This window comes from Eurosta solidaginis, chromosome 1 (genome assembly GCF_040869045.1).
Source record: "Eurosta solidaginis isolate ZX-2024a chromosome 1, ASM4086904v1, whole genome shotgun sequence".
In the NCBI taxonomy this organism is placed as follows: domain Eukaryota; kingdom Metazoa; phylum Arthropoda; class Insecta; order Diptera; family Tephritidae; genus Eurosta; species Eurosta solidaginis.
In genome coordinates, this window is record NC_090319.1 from 54,560,731 (window position 1) to 54,580,470 (window position 19,740).

The window sequence follows — 19,740 nt, forward strand, 5'->3', positions numbered from 1 at the left end:
ATAAAGGTGGACCAGGGGTGACTCTAGAATGCGATATGGGTATCAAACTAAAGGTATTAATGAGGGTTTTAAAAGGGAGTGGCCCTTAGTCGTATATGTGAAGGCGTTTTCGAGATATCGACCAAAATGTGGACCAGGGTGACCCAGAACATCATCTGTCAGGTACCGCTAATTTATTTATATATGTAATACCACGAACAGTATTCCCGCCAAGATTCTAAGGGCTTTTGATTTCGCCCTGTAGAACTTTTTAATTTTCTTCTACCTAATATGGTACTTAATTGGAGTGACTGACCTATGTAATATAACGGAACAACGCGCAGTTTTAGTCAGGAGAGCTAGGACACGAAATACCAATATATCGGAGGATCAATCTTTTTGCAATTAGTAAAATCGAACCACACTTCTCTTCTCTTGAAATTTGGCTTATATGCATGTTAGAGTTTAATGAACATAAAAATCAGGGCTTCACGGAGACATGGCATCTCAATCGTCTCCGGATAAGGACCAGTAAAAACCTTATTTCTATCGTTTAAAATAGGTATCAAATGAAAAGTGCTCAGTAGAGTTTGCATGCAATCGTATGTGATATTTTTGCCATACCACTACCGGTATACAGACCGGCAAAATGCATTTGAAAAAAATTTCGTCTGCTTTATCAGCTTTCAAATGGCATTTCCTTTTGTATTTCATTGAAAGACTCTGTTAAATCTCAAACAATTTCTGGCATAGATGAGCGCAAGGCTTTTCCCCTGTTCTATCTATCTACCCTGCAGAAAAAGAGACAGTTTGTCACTACTGGCTCAATGATTACCTCCGGACTGGAACTAGTCAGGTGCTTAGTGGCGCAGTTGGCAGCCACATTTATTCCAACAGAGCTCAAGTCTGAGGTATATTTAGGCAGCTTAATCCCTCAAAGGCAACGACTATCTCAGAACCACAAACGACTAAACCAGTTAAGAACGCATTCTATCTAAAGGTATGCAGATTTTTTCTTTTCATATTGTGGCGAATTTTAACATCACTAAGCTGTTAGTAAATAAAGCCACAACAACAAAAACATTAAAGCAAGCTACACTTGTGTACTTGAACACATCAATCATCATTTACACACATACTTGGAAGGCGACGAGAAGTACATGCACACACATAACCAGCAGCTGGAAGTGAAGAGATACCTCACACACACACACATGTAATAATTAGCCGAAGTTCTTACTCACACATACACACTCATATAATTAAATTACCAAGCATGAGATACAAGAGTTATAGAATGTGAAACGTCTAGACCTTTGGAGAAATATGCGCACGAGGCAACCAAGAGTATAAAAGCAGCGCAAGCTGAGTAATAACTAATCAGTTTGATTTAAACACGCTATTAGTTGCGAAGTGAAGTATAATTGTACTACTCCCCAAGTACTCTAATAAAGACCATTTTGCAATACAGAATATTGGAGCTATTTATTCGACAGTTCAGCGATTCGAACGTTAGCAGAAGGTTTCAAATAAGCGGAATGACATTAGATTATTGAATACAAAAACAAAAACGTTTAAATAGCAATATATCGGCACTCTGATGTTTGGGAATGTACTTAGCCTTTTGTAACAATATAGGAGTATTACATATATGGGTAGTGCCCATTAAATGGGGCGAAGCACTGCAACAACAGAAATTATGTATTTAGCTCTGGCAAACGCCGTGTAGAGGTGCAGGACTAACCAAAGTTATTCTAAAGTGAATATTAAAATACTCTAGACAATTTAAAAAACGGGGTCACCCCTCAACAGAAGTTTGATAAGCCGAAAGCATTACTAACATTAAAGGCTTCTCAGTAAAAATCACTTGTCTAGCTGATTTCGATCAGAATCAGCATAGAGCATGCAGATCCGGTAACTTGTAGGAAAAAATAAAAAAGCAACACGCCACAAATTGGGATAGAAGCTCAGCCTTAATATCCTCGGAAGTATACCGCACTAAGATATAATTATTTCAATTAGCCACTGTACAGCAGCAATTTTTTTTTATTTTTATACAAGATACTTAATACAAAATGATTGCAGAATTTAAAACTTTAATGGTTCACAGAGACAGTGTAATGCACAAAAAAAGCTTATATGTATTAATAAATTAAAATTAATTCATCATGGAGAACCCGAAATGAGAAAAACACGACATTTCAGTTAAGTTCATGGTTCAACTGTATATATTTGAGCCATGGTTAAGTTTTTAAACGTTGTCACTTTGGCAGGTCTTACATTTTGGGCTTACTCGCAATTTGAGAGCATATTTCAGTTATCTACTTATTCTTCTTGCTCCCACCACGTCGCACAGGCACTTGTTCCACAGCAATGGCTCCTTTATTATGATATTTGTTTGAAATGCGATTTACGAAATACAAAGCTCCAATGCAAAATATAATGCTGAAACAAAATACATAAACGTTTGTTTAGATAACATTAGACTGAATGAACGAGGCTAATTTTTCTATCTTATTATTCCTTTTTATTTTGCAGAACACCACACCGTAAGTGAGGTTGAACTAGCTGATATTTTAAGCCCTGCCATAGACTTATAACAACTATCCTGAGCCAGGACCTATACTTTAACATAATATAAATATACATAGTTTAAAAAACACAAAAATACGGTTTCGTTTTAGTATCTACAATCCACTTAGATATTTGATGTTGCACAGAGGTTCACGTCCCCGCTATTAAGCACAACTCGTGTTGTCGCGAGTTATTTAACCACTTCAATAATTGCCGCTAAATGAGTTGTTGTTGTTGTAGCGATAAGGACACTCCCCGAAGGCCTTGGGGAGTATTATCGATGTTGATGGTCCTTTTCCGGATGCAGACGTTCGGGTAACAAGCACCATGAAGGCACCAGCCCGAACATCTCGGGATCGATTTAGTATGACTAGACCTTCAAGGCCAATACCACCCTCCCATGAGGAAATTGGGGTCGCCAGAGCCTCGACTGTTAAAGTAACAGGATTCGCCACGGGTAGGTCAAGTTGTCAACTGGGTTGGAGAAGCTATATTTTGCGCTGGCAACACCTCGAAAGTGTTGAGCTACACAACCCCTTGAATCAATTTGGTATTTTAGTCACCTCTTTTGACATGCATACCTGCCGCGGGTATATACTAAGCTCCCTAACCCGCTGGGGCCCGCTAGATGGTTCTAACTCTCCTTTGCGCGCCTGGCCTAGGGAGTTTACAAACAATTGTAAAGTTATTTGGCAACCCTTTTAGCAGATGAGAAGTACGATCGAATGACAAAGCAAAGGGAGTAGAAAAGCATCAGCGAGAGCGAACGGACGTTAATTCAGAACTCTTAACAATTATTCATTTTTACAATTAAATCTTTAATGTTTTTTTTTTTATTATCATTCAATAAATAAACTTAAATTATAACTTAATCGTTGTGAAAGTATTACTCATTCTATCAAACGGCCATCCCGATAGAGTCAGAAGTGGGATGTGAACTTCTGCAAAAATTGCAGAAACGCCTACGACGAAGTTACATTAAAAATATCTACGGACAACAGTGTGTGCAAGTGTATTTTTGCAGTCACAACGAGAGACAATTTTTGCAAAGCGCAAACGGCACGCATAGCAAACGGCGCAACGAAGCAATTTTTGGAGTCTCAACGGCGACGGTAAAACACACACTGATGCGCAAACGGCGCAACGAAAAAAATTTGGGAATCTCAACGGCGACGGTAAAACACACAACGTTACATACACACGTTGAGGCAGCATATATGTAAACGTATACAACATATATGTAAAAACAATTGCCAGACGAAATAGGTAAACGTGCACGAACAAGCAATACGAAGAATTTGAATTTGGCGTAGCAACGGCTAACCGAACGATACTGGTAGGCAGCGCTACAACAACAAAGATTGCAACGAAAACCACCCTTATTGTGTGAGCAATAACGAAAGCAAGTAAGCGCAAGCATACTGGCAAAAAAAAAAACGAAAAGTTGTCAACGTATAGACAGCGAAAAGCAAAAATTTAATACAATTAATTCAACGACAAGAAGTGATTGTATAAAGACGCAAAAGTAAAATTCTAAGATGTTGAAGTTAACTACGCTTAAAGTTGCTCAACTTAATGAATTATTAAATGCAAATGGTGCAACAACGACGGGCACAAAGCCCATAAAGTTGCAAAGCTTCAGGAGTTATTGGGAACGGACGAAATCGACCCAGATGAATTGGAGGAGAACAACACAACAAATGCAAGTGAGCTACAAAAACAAATTGATGGATTGAAGTCAGTTATGGAAAAATTGGCAACAGCGATCACGACAATGGCACCTATTGCAGGCAGTAGCAGCGAACAAATAAATGTAAGTACGGAAAATGGTGGTACTACACCAGCGCCTATAGGTGGAATTGGAGATGCAACAAGTGTGCTATACGCACCACGGCAATCAACGATGACCATTCAAGATATGGTTGGAATTCTTCCCGATTTTGACCCAGTTAAAGGCACTATCACGTCAGGGCAATTCGTAACGAAAATTGAACAATTAAAGCAGAACTACAAATGGCCTGAGGTAATGGTATTAGTGGCAATACAGCATAAATTGAAAGGCATGGCGAAACTTTGGTTGGATGCACAGCCGGTACACAGCAGTTGGTCAGACTTTGTGCAAGCGTTCTATGTAGACTTTCCGACTGGGTATAATACAGCTGAGGTGCACAAACTGATGGCGAACAGAAAACGTAAAAACAATGAAAACTATGTTGAGTTTTATTATGCGATGATATCTATTGGACGTCAGGGTGCACTTGATGATTTGTCAATTATTACGCACATAATTAGCGAGTTAAATGATAATGCATTATCAAAGACATTAGCGGCAATGTGATTTAAATCTTGCAGCAAATTGCTGACAGCTTTAAAGAATTTAAAGGCAATGAGCAACCAAGTGACGATGAATACAGGTACAACACAGCAGCCAATAAAAGTAGAGGGCAAGTCCAACGTTAGGACTCTAGGGCAAGTAAAGTGTTACAATTGTAACGAGCTTGGACACATAGCGGCTAAGTGTTCACAGCCACAACGTAAGCCCAGGTGTACATCATGCTCAAAGACAGGTCACATCGCGAAAGATTGTACGAATAATAAGGCTACGGTATTGGAGATTTCTAACGATAAGCACGTTAAGGAGGAGACGACTCCAGTAACAAAACAAATCGAAGTGGACGGCAAGTGTGTAAATGCTTTTGTCGACACTGGCAGTGGATGTTCATTCATTAAGAAAACAGTAGCAGACCTTATGTATAACAGAGTTAAGGTGCAAAAGCAATTCATTGGTTTCGGTGGGTGCAAGGTTGAAGCATCTGAAAAATTAGAGGCAAAGATAACGATGGAGAATATACAACGACAGGCGACCTTGTATGTTGTAGAAGATAAGTTGCTACCTGATGACGTTTTATTGGGTCGCGATATACTACAAGAATATGGCTATCGTCTAGTTGTTCATGACGGAGTCTATCATATCAACGAAAGCGATTATAATTTTAATATATCGAACGATTTATACATTGAAGAGCGTGGTAAGGTGCTAGATCTTTTACTAATGTTTAAGTTTTGTTTTGCAGAAGACATTTGTGACATTGGGCGAGTCAAGGGTACTGAGATGTCAATTCAGGTTACGACAGATAAACCGATTATTGGAAAGCGATACCAGGTTCCGTTTTCGCAGCGTCCAATCTTGTCGGGTATAGTTCGTAAACTACTGGATTGTGGTATCATACGGAAAAGCGATTCACCGAATGATGCATCAGTATTGCTGATAAAAAAGAGCAACGGGGAAAGTCTAATGTGTGTCGACTTCCGAAGTCTCAACGAAGTTACGGTCAAGAAAAATTATATCATGCCAGTGGTAGAGGAACAACTTTCACGTTTAGCAGGAAATAAGTTTTTTACCACTTTTGACATGACGTCAGGCTATTATCAGGTTCCATTGGCGGAGGAATCTAAGAAGTATACGGCATTTTTGACACCAGAGGGTCTTTTTGAACATAATGTGATGCCCTTCGGGTTGGTCAATGCGCCGATGGTCTTCAAAGAAGTCATCGTTAACGTTATAAAGACGATGAAGCATCCAGATAAGGTCATCAATTACGTCGACGAGGTTTTTATTGCAACCAAATCTGTCAATGAAGGTTTAGAGGTTTTGCCCGATTTTTTGACAGCAGTTAAACGTCACGGCCTTACGCTGAGGCCAACAAAAAGTACATTTCTGGCAGAGGAAGTCCAATTTCTGGGACATGTTATCAATCGTGAAGGTATACGACCAGGTGAATGTAAGACAAAAGTTATCGAGGAGTTTCCGGTTCCGTCTACGGCAACAGAGGTGCGAAAATTTTTGGGTATAACAGGATACTTCCCTAAATTTGTAAAGAACTATGGTGTTGTAGCACGACCGCTTACAGCATTGTTACGTAAAGGTGCAATTTTCGAATGGACAAATTTGCAACGAGATGCTTTTGAGGCACTTAAGGGCGCTATTACCACAAAACCGGTTTTAGTCATGTACGATGAGACAAAAACGCATGAAGTGCATACAGATACCAGTTCTAAGGGTCTGTCTGGTGCGCTTATGCAACGTGAAAAAGATGGGCTGAAGCCTGTATTTTACTTTAGCAGGCAATGTAATGATGCCGAACGTAATTATGCGAGCCATGAATTGGAAGTTTTGGCGATTGTCGAAACATTGCAGCGATATAGAATGTATTTGATGGGAAAACATTTTAAAGTGCTAACAGATTGTAATGCGGTGGCAGCAACGAAAGCAACTACGGCGCTATTGCCTCGTATAGCTAGATGGTGGCTCAAATTGAAAGAATTTGATTTTGAGTGTGAGCATCGTCCAGGAGCGAATAACGAAGTGGCGGACGGGTTGAGCCGATGTCCAACTCTTCCATCAACTTCCCCCTGTGGGTTAGGGGTTAGAATATGCCCACGGTAGGTATACCGGTCGTAAAAGGCGACCATAATACCATGGGTACCCAATCCATGAGTAAGGTGTTTTACTCGAAAGGTAGCAGGGTGGACGCGGTGTATCACCCTGTGGGACCCTAGGCAAGGTCTTTATAAAAACTGCTACCGCGGGAGCAGGAGAAGCCAGTGTGATCTGGTGCACTGCATCAAACGATGCTTTGTACTCAGGTCTCACCTCCTGTCCTGGGATGGCCCCCTTGTGGGAGCATCGCCGTGGCTGTGGTTTCAAATAGAGTTCACTTATGACACACGCTCTGAGTAGACTTGTTTTCCCTTGGGGCGTGCAAACCCAAGGGAATTCGGTCTCATGCTAGCCACGGCAGTCCCAATTTCATTGAGAAACTGACCCTGAGGGGCAGATGATAGGTTGGTCACATCCCTTAATTTGTGACAAAATGCTGCAAATAAGTTGACGAAAGATGGTGAAGGAACGCGTGTCTATCGTCAGCCGAAAAACAATCGATAATTGTACGAGTGGGCCGGTGCTTATCTCGTCTTTTGAGATGTTTGAGGCTGCTTTAGACTGCGTAAGCGAATAGGAGGCGTTCGCTGTGTGGATGACCACATCCTATATGTGGTAGATTTGACGTTGTCAAATCACTGCAGTGTGGCGGACTGCAGTGCAAGGATGTTGCTGGGGCAGGTACTCGGTACTTACAGGTCTGTGAGCGGAAAAGGTTGGACACATCCCTTAATTGTGGTAGGAGTTTATTTGGAGGCAAATCGGTGCATAATTGTTGCGTAATTGAGTGGAAATTGGAGCGAAATTAGTAGCAAAAATGGAAGCCAATAGTAGACAATATGGCACACAATGTTTGTCAACGTAGTGTGGCCTCAAGCGATGTCGGGGGGCATTGTTGAGGCGGGCACTCGGCACTCACAGGTCTGTGTGCGGAAAAGGTTGGTCACATCCCTTGATTTTAATTGTGATGGAGTTTTAAGACGGAGCATAAATGGATGCCAAGCTCACTTTGTTTGTCAACGTAGTGCGGCCCTTTAAGCAATATCTAAGCAAAACCAAGCTCCGTCGTTAACAATGTATTTATACATTGTTGTAACACTGCAGAACAGAAAAGGTTGGTCACATTCCTAAATTGCGGCAAAACACAATATCTCAATCTGGTTAACTTGTTAATCAGATATCGAGATATCAAAATCAATGAAAGAGGGACTCTGAGGCAAGCACGGAACTCGCGGTGGAGTTGCTGTGCAACCGGGTGCCATTACCCGAAAATGGAAGAGGATGGATAGTCCTCCTCGGCCAAACCAAGGCTGGTTGACTTGAACACCCCAGCTCACCGATTTGGTACCAACTTGTTGGGCCGAAGATCAACGGACATTGATCTGTGCTTTACACCGGAGGTAAGTCTTCACGACAGGGACTCCCGTAATACACGTTCTTTCTTCCATCAACTGAACCGATGACGGTTGCCGATACAGTGTACGCTGTTACTACCATTTCGGAAGATTGGGTAGCAACGATGCAACGGCAAGACGACAAGCTAAAGCAGATTATAGAAATCATCAACGGCAATGATGGGTTGAACGCAAAACAAATTAGAAGTGACTATGTGATACACGGGCATCGATTGTATTGTAAGATGGGTAATAACAAACGATTGGTGGTTCCACAAGCTGTGAGGTGGCGATTACCAAGGGCATGTCACGACGAAGCAGGGCATTTTGGTGTGGACAAAACTGTTGAACGCATATCAAAAGATTTTTGGTTTGCCCGAATGTGACCATATGTAAAGTCGTACATTGAATCTTGTCCAGACTGCTGTTTGAACAAGGTGCGCGGAGGGAAACGAGAGGCACAACTACATGTCGGGGAAGTGGTACCCATTCCGTTCAGAACTATACATCTTGATCATTTGGGACCATTTGTGCGAAGCAAGCATGGCAAGTACTATATTTTGGTTATCGTATGCGCGTTTACGAAATATGTTGTGTTGAAAGCGTTAAGCAACACAAAAACAAATCCAGTATTGAATGTTATGAAAGACTACATGACCGGCTATGGGCGTCCACAATGCGTGGTCACTGACAGAGGGACAGCTTTTACGTCCAAAGAATTTGAAAAGTTTATGGCGGATCATGACATTCAACATGTGAAGACGGCAGTGCGAAGTCCTAGAGCCAATGGACAAGCCGAACGTATAAACGGTACGGTGCTAGCATCACTTAAGTGTAGCACTAAGAATGACAAAGAATGGGACGAGGCTTTGCCACAGCTGCAATGGCAGTTAAATTCGCAAACTAACGCTACGACTAGGCAGAGTCCTAACAGCTTGGTATTCAACTATAAGCTGAAAGATGTTACAACAAATCGGTTAATACAAGCTGTGCAAGACGAAGATGAGTCTGAAATTACGTGTGACGACTTTCGAACACAAGCAGTAGGGGAACGAATACAGCAAGAGCGGCTTAAATGGAAGCAGCGTTTTGATGCGCAACATCGTGCACCGAAGCCGTATAACGGAGGTGATTTGGTATTAATCACTCATGTCCCTTCTCCTACAGGTATGTCTCATAAATTAGAGCCAGCATATAAAGGACCATACATCGTGACGAAAGTCCTTCCACATGACCGTTATTTGGTGGAAGATTTACCAGACCTACCGAGGAGTCGCAAAAGGTATTCCGGGGTGTTTACCAATGACAATATGAAACCGTGGTGCACCTTAGGGGTATAAGATTGCGACGAGACAAATTCAATTGTCAACGATGCATCAGGAACGGCCGAGCTGTAAAGTTATTTGGCAACCCTTTTAGCAGATGAGAAGTACGATCGAATGACAAAGCAAAGGGAGTAGAAAAGCATCAGCGGGAGCGAACGGACGTTAATTCAGAACTCTTAACAATTATTCATTTTTACAATTAAATCTTTACTGTTTTATTTTTTATTATCATTCAATAAATAAACTTAAATTACAACTTAATCGTTGTGAAAGTATTACTCATTCTATCAAACGGCCATCCCGATACAATTCTGAACTAGTTTTCGTTTAAAAGAAGCAAAAAGGATACAGCGGCTAACACCAATGACCTTGAGCGGTAATAATGCAGTTTTCCTCCAGATATGGGGATTTCCCTACTGTTTATTTTATAATAAAGATATAACAGAACAATATATAAACATAAACACACAAGTGCCATTGTACTAAAAAGCGTTGTTACAAAAAAAGGGCAGGGTTATTAACGAAATTTTCCAACTTTTACTAGAAATAGCTTATTACCTGCATCTACGCAATTTTACAAAATCTTTGATATAAAAGAAGCCGATTTAGTCTATTTTTACTGAAAATATTTCCTGTTACAAGGAATACATGTTAGAGGTTTATGCCGATCACTGTATCGGCGGCGACGGCGTAGGCTCTATAATATACCGGCGGCGGCGGCGTGGACGGTGCCGTCGTACGCCGGTGTTATTACTTCAAAAAGCTTGATTTTTCTATTCAAAAAACTAATATTTAGGAAAGGTTTTGTTTGTATGTATTTACGGAAATCAACGTTTTGGATCCTTGCGGAGGGATTGTCCCTCGTTCATTTACTCCAGAGAGGCTTCGCACCTAACCCCGGTTGTTGTTGTTGTTGTTGTAGCAATGCTCGCCCCACCTAATAGCCGCGACCGATCACAAATTGTCATCAATATCCTCTAACGGGAGTCCAAGGAAACTTGCCGTTTCAACAGGGGTGGACCATAAGGAAAGGGGTGTTAGAGGCGTTGGTTCCACATTACAATTAAAGAGATGATTGGTGTCATGTGGGGACACATTGCAAGCGGGGCATAAATTTTGTATGTCGGGGTTGATTCTGGATAGGTAAGAGTTTAACCTGTTACAGTATCCAGAACGAAGTTGAGCAAGAGTGACACGCGTTTCCCTGGGGAGTATGCGTTCCTCTTCCGCGAGTTCTGGATATTTTTCTTCAAGTACTGGATTCACCGGGCAATTCCCGACATAAAGGTCCGACGCCTGTCTATGGAGTTCACCAAGGACCTGCTTGTGTTTTTTCGCTTCATACGGCTGGGTTCTCAGGTGCCGTATTTCCTCAAAATGCTTAAGGAGATGACTCCTTAGGCCCCTATGCGGTGCTGGTTCGTCAATCAGATGTCTGTTGGGATGCCCAGGTTTCTGGGTATTCAACAGAAACTGTTTGGTCAGCATCTCATTTCTCTCCCTGATGAGGAGTATTCTCGCCTCATTATGCAGATGGTGTTCTGGGGACCTAAGAAGACAGCTCGTGGCGATTCTGAGAGCAGTATTTTGGCAGGCCTGTAGTTTCTTCCAGTGGGTAGTTTTTAGGCTTGGCGACCATATGGGTGACGCGTAGCACGTAATCGGCTGGCTAATTGCTTTGTATGTGGTCATGAGCGTTTCTTTATCTTTTCCCCAGGTACTGCCAGCAAGGGATTTGAGGATTTTATTACGGCTCTGAATTCTCGGAACAATTGCGGTTGCGTGCGCACCAAAATGTAGATCCTGATCAAACGTCACATCCAAGATTTTGGGGTGTAGGACAGTCGGTAGCGTAGTGCCATCGACGTGGATGTTCAATATGGTCGACATTTGGGGCGTCCATGTTGTAAATAAGGTCGCGGAAGATTTAGTCGGTGACAATGCCAGGTTTCGCGAGGCGAAAAAACTGGAGAGATCAGGGAGATAGCCGTTTATTTTATTGCATAGCTCATCGATCTCTGGGCCTGGGCCTGTGGCCATTATTGTGCAGTCATCGGCGTAGGAAACGATTGTGACTCCTTCCGGTGGTGAAGGTAGCTTGGATATGTAGAAATTAAACAAAAGTGGGGATAGGACACCACCCTGTGGCACCCCTTGTTTAATTCTCCTTGGTTTTGATGTTTCGTTTCTGAATTGCACCGATGCCTGCCGACCACCCAGATAATTTGCGGTCCACCTTTTAAGACATGGGGGAAGGGTAGACCCTTCCAGGTCTTGCAGTAACGAGCCATGGTTGACCGTATCAAAGGCTTTTGATAGGTCTAGCGCTACGAGTACTGTTCTATGGTGGGGGTATTGATTCAAACCGCAATTTATCTGGGTGCCAATGACATTTAGCGCGGAGGTAGTGCTATGGAGTTTTCTGAAGCCATGCTGATGAGGGGCTAGCTGTAAATGTGCTTGGAAATAAGGGAGCAAAATGGCTTCAAGCGTCTTTGCCACTGGCGATAGGAAAGATATCGGACGATATGACTCACCTATGTTAGCTGGTTTCCCAGGCTTTAGTAGCGGGACCACCTTGGCCATTTTCCATTTCTCGGGTATGACAAAGGTGGAAAGAGACAGGTTGAAGACATGCGCTAAATATTTGAAACCCTCTTCCCTAGGTTTTTAAGCATCGGCATGGCTATGCCGTCTGGGCCTACTGCTTTGGATGGTTTAGCGCGACCAATGGCGTCCTCAACCTCTCTAGCGGTGATGGTGATTGCTGACGCGCTGAATTTGTGTTTATGTGCGTGTCTATTGGCTCTCCGTCTATCTGTGTCAACCGTAGGATGCATTATATATTGTCGGCAGAAAGCGCTCGCGCATTTTTTCGCATCCGACAGCACCTTATCGCCAAAGGCGATGGAAACTTTGTCTTTCTGCTTAGTCGGATTCGATAGGGACTTTACGGTGGACCAAAGTTTACCTACACCGGTAGAGAGGTTACAACCTCTTAGGTGCTCTTCCCATTTCGCCCGCTTGTGTTCGTCCACAAGCAATCTGATGCGTTGGTTTATATCCCTTATTTGGGGGTCGCCTGGATCAAGCTGTCTTATAAGGTCGCGTTCCCTCGCTAAGCTCGCGGCCTCCGCCGGGAAGTGGGCCGGATTTCGGGAATTCTCCCGGCGGGAATGAAATGTGCCGAGGCAGGATTCAATGACCTTACGGAAGGCACGCTCCCCTTGGCGGGCATCAGTCGGGATAGGGAGGGCAGCAAAGGTGCTGTCTGTTGCAGATTTATATTCTTCCCACTTTCCTTTTTTGTAGTATATGAACGTGCGTTTTTCGGTGACGATGAAGTCGGCGGTACGCTCGAACGAAATAAGTATGGACAGGTGGTCGGATGCCAATGTTACCATCGGCTGCCAGTTGACGCAGTTTACGAGTTCTGCGCTCACGATTGAGATATCTGGCGAGCTATGACAGCTTCCTACCATACGTGTGGGGGCGTCTCCGTTTATTGTGCAGAACGTCGTTTCTTCTATTTGATCCGCCAACATCTCACCCCTACTGTCCGCCCGCAAGTTTGAATGCCATAGGTCGTGATGGGCATTGAAATCGCCTAAGATAATGCGATTGTTGCCAGTGAGTAAGGCCTCGATGTTAGGGCGGTATCCACTGGGGCAACAGGTGACAGGAGGGATGTAGATGTTGATGATTTCTAGATTTGCATCGCCTGACCGAACAGATAGGCCTTGACGTTCTAAGACATTATCCCTGCGGTCGATGTCAGGATCAAATATATAATATTGCACAGAGTGGTGTATAATAAACGTGAGGCCGCCTCCATATCCGCTCTCGGGGCCTTTCCTGTGGACATTATACCCAGAGCAGGTCTGCAATGCAGATCTTGCTTTGAGTTTAGTCTCTTGAATCGCAGCAATGCGGATGTTGTGCCGCTTCATGAAATCGACTATCTCCGCAATCTTCCCAGTTAGTCCATTACAGTATAACTGCAGAATTCTGAAGTGCATGAGGGGTGACGCCGCCACTCTAGGGGTAAGTGACGGGTGACTACGCCTAGGTTGTGGAAGGCCAGGACGCAATTGCTGTTGTGGCCTTGGGACTGGGCGCCCTTGGGCAAGCATTGGGGTACCCGGATGATTTGGGTTTGCGACCTGGCAACATGGCGCGATGAAACCCGTCGAGGGGTTGCCGTCGCGGAGACCAGCACATCTAGGAAAGTGGCACCACCCAAGGCAGGAGCTGCATTGAGCGGATGTCGCAAACCTATATATTCTGTGCTGGCAGACGGTGCAAACGGAGGTAGGGACTAAGAGTCTGTTTCCCTGACCTGCACGATTGCTGCCAGAAAAGGGGGGGGGGGGGGAAGAAGACGGGGGCAGGGGCTGATGCTCAGCATTGCTACCAGCTCTACTACGAAGGTAGTAGTTATGAGTGGTATCAGCTGTTTGAGTTGTTGGCGCCGTGGGGCGCGAGCAGCAGCGGGTACTTGTTGTGGCTGCTGAGCAGCGAGGCTGCTGGAAAATAGTGGGGGGCGCTTAGGCGTAGACTACGGGACGCCCTTGGGCGTGAGCAGCAAGGAGCCACAAAAGATTTATAAAAGTTACGTGGACGTCGGGTTTTGGGATCAAGCCCAGAACAACCTGTCCGATGCAACCATCCCTTGCACGAGACACACTGAACAGAGTATGACCGTCCTAAAAAGATTCTTTTCTGGCAAATGCAGCAAAACCATTTCTCAGGACCGGGGTCAGGAGACGGACCCGGATTGGGTTCGATACCTTCCCGGAGTAAGAGAGTATGTAGCAGTCCTGCTGCAAGGAGCTGCTGGGAGGATGACAATTTGTGGGAGGGACGAAACAAATTAAATTGGGTCACACTGAGATGACAGTCCTTGGTCGGGAAAAATCCCGAGTCGCTCCGGTACATAGAACCGACTGCTTTGGGAAGCGACCTAACCCCGGTCTTTGGAATTGGTACTCCTGCGTCTGCTGAAAAGAAATAGAGATACATAAAATGGTCACACCTTTGTCTGTATATCTCGTGCAATGCGTAGTTTCACCTGGGGTTAACTCCTAATAATCGTCGCGGACACAATTTCTTTAAATCATTTGTGGCTCCTTGGCCACACGCATAAAGGCGACTTACGGTTGCTATTAATGGTCTATTAATACTCATGACTCTCGTGGCACAGGGCTCTTCCAGTTTTTTCGGCTGTTTTTAAGAGCTATAATTCCCGATGTGCGAACAGTAGCAATCCTGACCACGTCGACGCCACTTTCCTAGAAGCTCTGGGTGTAGCTCCGAAGACTTTCTAACGGATGTTTTTGTCGCGTTATGCTGCCGAGCTACACCAGAGAAACATTTTGAAACGTTACGAAGTGACTATTCGGTCAAGGATGCCGCCCCCGAAATCATAAGCAGTCTAAGTGGATTCATTGCGTAACTCATGGGTGAAAATCGTATAATCCTCGGCTGATATACATAATTAAAATTTTAAAAGGACCCTGGATAAAGTTTTTAAAATATAGACCAAAGTTTGCAGACGTTTGTGTTCACAACATTGATTTCAATAGTTTTCGTGAATCAAAACGATATTTTAGAATGAAAGTCGACCGATTTTAAGTTTAAAGATGTTAACTGCTGTTTTCCGGCCTTATGATATAAGAGCTCATTATGGATGACCGCGTAGCTTCTGTTTTCAGACTAGTTCGACTGTCCACTACGTTAGGGTAGTAGCACACACGGTCATTATTTCGACTGTCTTGGGAAAGCTTTTGGTTGACCACTTTGAGTGTTCTTGCTAAGGACAAAACCTCACCTGGTAAATACATATATGTGTCTACGTATTCACATTTGTAAAAGGAGCCGTAACGTGTAGTTGATATTTAAACTTGGTTGATAGGCTATAATCAATGTGATTCAATCCAAGCGACTAGGTTTGGATATGGCCGCCAACTTTATGTCAAACCGGGAGACTTGGGTGTTGAAGGATGAAGTGTGAAAATTTAAATTAACATTTCAGACGCTATTGTATAGTTTAGCAAATAAACAACAGATTTTTTAATGTAAGCCCAAATGATTTTTCAAAACCTTCTCATACGTACATATATCCTCAACTTAAGTATGAGGTAAGAATCATTTCAAAGGAGTGTTTATGCCCCTAGAATCTACTAAAGGATGTTGCATCACTGATTTGGCTTTCTTTCAGCCAATCGCAATATAAATTTTTTTAAAATTTCGGCACCTTTTTTGTTTTTTTTGTTAACAACTTGAGGACAATTTGAAACGTTTTGGGTAATTTTATTTTAATTCATTGTCCATTATTTTTTGGAAAAAATATGCAAAGTAAGCATATAAATTTATTATATAACTTTTTTTTAGTGTTTTGTTTTAACAACTTGGTGAAATGGGTGATGCAAAATTTAAATTTTTTCCCATTTCTTGTTATAATGGCACAAAATGCGATTGGTACAAAACTATTTTTCGCAAAGATTTAACTTATTATTTATGCCTATGACTCTTTTTAAAGTCATTTATATAAAAGTGGGCGTGGTCCTTAACCAATCTTATCCATTTTTACTAGAAAAATTTCCTGTTATAAGGAAAATATGTATCCCCAATTTTATTACGATCCGCTAATTTTTATTCGAGTTATGGCTCCCGAAACATTAAAAATTGCTTAGATAAAAAGGGAGCGGTGCCACACCCATTTTCAAAATTTATAGTGTTTTCAAATTTAATGTTATAATTCAATTTAGAAAGTAAAATTCTATTGATACAAAGCTCTTTTTCGCTAAGATATAGCTTATTATTTTCGTCTACGACCCTTTTAAAAATCATTTATATAAAAATGGGCGTGGTCTTTAACCGATCTCGTCCATTTTTTCTAGAAATATATCATGCTATAGGGAAAACTTGTGCACCCAATTTTATTACGATCCGTTAATTTTTCTTCGAGTTATGGCTCCCGAAACATAGAAAATTGTTTAGTCATAAAAGGGGCAGTGCCATGCCCATTTTTTTAAATTTGAAGTTCCTTTGAAGTCATGGTTGGAAGCTCTCGCATTGTTGTTGTTGTTGTAGCGATAAGGTTGCTCCCCGAAGGCTTTGGGGAGTGTTATCGATGTGATGGTCCTTTGCCGGATGCAGATCCGGTACGCTCTGGTACCACAGCACCAATAAGGTGCTAGCCCGACCATCTCGGGAACGATTTATGTGGCCACATTAAACCTTCAGGCCATCCCCTCCCTCCCCACCCCCAAGATCCATGAGGAGCTTGGGGTCGCCAGAGCCTCGTCTGTTAGTGAAACAGGATTCGCCGCGGATAGGTGAGGTTGACAATTGGATTTGGAGAAGCTATATATTGCGCTGGCAACCTGAAGGGTTGCGCTACACACCCCTTGAATCTGGTATTTTAGTCGCCTCTTACGACAGGCATACCTACCGCGGGTATATTCTGACCCCCTTACCCGCTGGGGTATTATTTACCCAGTATATTATATTATGACTCCCAACAATGTACGCATAAAGATCTTCATAACGAGACATCTGGTGGAAGCCGAGCGTCACCAATGTGTACCACGCCTTACAAGGCTGCAACAATAACAACGTCTTAGAGGAGAGCCCTTTCCACAGTTGCCAGTTCTGTGCACTCGAGAAACTCACCTCCCCGGCCAAGGCTTGCCATTCGGGAGACTACTTCTGTTATTACTACTGCAGTAGAGCGTTTACAAAGTGGGACTAATCCGATATGGGTAATTTAGAACTAATATTGTTATAAATTAGAAAACTTCTAGCTTTGCCCAATATTTAATTAAAACCCCATTTGGTTCTCTCTATCAGTCAGAATAAACAAGTATCGAGTTGTAAAATGGGTAATGGGTCTAGAACAGGGGTCGACTGTTAATACGCATCCAAAAATACCGAGAGATATGCCAAAAGACACGTATTAATCTCGACAACAATAATTCGAAGGCGGAAAAGAAAAATCTCTGTCCGGAGATATTTGCAATTGAAGTTGGTTATTTTTATGTGATTGTTGTAATGTTGTTATGCAGTGAAAATTTTGTGTACAAAGGGATTTTGCACGCATTTAATTTTGATCCCACCCCATTGGTTAGGGCCAACCCCAGTGGGTTAGGGCGTCAGAATATACCCGCGGTAGGTATGCCTGTCCTAAGAGGCGACTAAAATACCAGATTCAAGGGGATGTGTAGCGCAACCCATTCAGGTTGCTAGCGCAATATATAGCTTCTCCAAACCCAATTTTCAACCTCACCTATCCGCGGTGAATCCTGTTTCACTAACAGACGGGGCTCTGGCGAACCCAAGGGGATGGGGAGGGAGGGATGGCCTGAAGGTTTAATGTGGCCATATAAATCGTTCACGAGATGGTCGGGTTAGCACCTTAATGGTGCTGTATTACCGGAGCGTACCCGATTTTTATCCGGCAAAGGGCCATCACTTCGATAACACTCCCCAAAGCCTTCGCGGAGAAAGCTTTTACTAGAAAAATGCAGAAAGGTGTTCTGCGCAAAAATGCTATGGATCCGACCCCCGGTTTCGGAGGGACCCAGGATCATTTTCCGGTTTTACGTTAATATCTTTTGAACCAGTTAAAATTTTTAATTCCGCCTTCGGATTATTGTTGTGGAGGTCAATACGCGTCTTTTGACACCACTCGATATTTTCGGACACATATTAGCAGTCGAGTCCTGTTCTAGACTATTACCGTAAAATGCTATATATAAAATACCTACCATGTTGTGGCACAAACACGATGGACTACACCCGATACCACTGTCGCCAATGTCAGACACGTTATTATTTCTGGTATAAATTTCGCTTGGAAATCATCACCAAAAACAAGCATTTCCATATTTGATATAGCGGTTAGTGCAAATACAAACAACCATGAGCCCATAAAGCCTCCAGCAATTGTATTCATTTGCGTATCCTGTATCCAACCGGAGTAAAATCGCATTGATCCAAATATAACCAAGCTGAGTATGCAGGATATCACTGCTGAAACGAGGTTACTACTTCCACTTTTTGTTTCCACACCTATAGATGTGCATAATTATGTGAAGACGGAATGTTATAAGTTAACGAATAAAACATATAAAAAGGTTATATGTTACCCATTATTTTCGTAAAAAAAAACGTAAAATTTCTGATTGTTTTCCTCTAACCGCCAACTTTAGTTGGAACCATAGTGTACCTATACCAAGTGTGTTCACTAAGCGATAAACGTCAAAACTACAAACAGCCTCGCTCACCTGATGGAAATCTCAGGTCTAGAGTCGCATTTTTGGTCTCAACGACAACATTTTTGACTACCAATCTTATCGACTTTTTCAATTTTTCAATCATTCGGCGCACTCGGTAATGGTATCCATTTTGAATTCGCTGTCATTCCGAATCCAGCGAGTGCCTGTCAGAATGCTTGACAGATAAGTCAACACACTTGTACTTGTACACTATGGTTGGAACTTGTCAAAAGCCGATTTCATAGATGAATGGATTTGCAACTCTTTGTTTCGAGAGAGCGCTGTCAAAATGCACATTTTTTATAACATTTATCAATGATGCCACTCCAAACAAAAATGAATAGATCTGAAAATGGGGATTTTTGACATACATTTCGGCGATTATAGTTTCAATCATTTAATAAAATAATAGTCGTAAAATATTTATTTGCTTAAAGTTATTTTACAATAATACGACTAGCTAGAGTTAAATATAAACAAATCTAAGTAAAATTTACATTTCGATTAAATTAATTAGTCAAATATTGTAACGCATTTAGCTCGCAGTGAAAACCATATATTCTTTTGAAATTTCAGTAAATCGGACCTATGATATAATAGTTAACATTATTTAATGGATAGGGCTTATTCTGCATGTCTGGCGTTCCAGGTTCTGTGATCAAAATGGACTGGTTGCATCGGGAGTTCATATTTACAAAACCTATTTTTAGTGATAACTTTTGAATGGGAAATAATATTTACCCTCC

General features: G+C 42.4%; 1 protein-coding gene across 1 annotated transcript; it reads right to left on the reverse strand.

The window, feature by feature from the left end:
- Window positions 1–1,985: 1,985 nt before the first annotated feature.
- Window positions 1,986–19,019, reverse strand: LOC137240447 (protein KRTCAP2 homolog). Its single transcript, XM_067766766.1, has 3 exons — window positions 18,866–19,019; window positions 18,485–18,788; window positions 1,986–2,424 (listed from the first exon to the last, which is right to left on the reverse strand). The coding sequence occupies exons 1-3, from the start codon at window positions 18,867–18,869 to the stop codon at window positions 2,301–2,303; spliced, it is 432 nt and encodes a 143-aa protein (XP_067622867.1). The 5' UTR covers window positions 18,870–19,019; the 3' UTR covers window positions 1,986–2,300.
- Window positions 19,020–19,740: the final 721 nt, after the last annotated feature.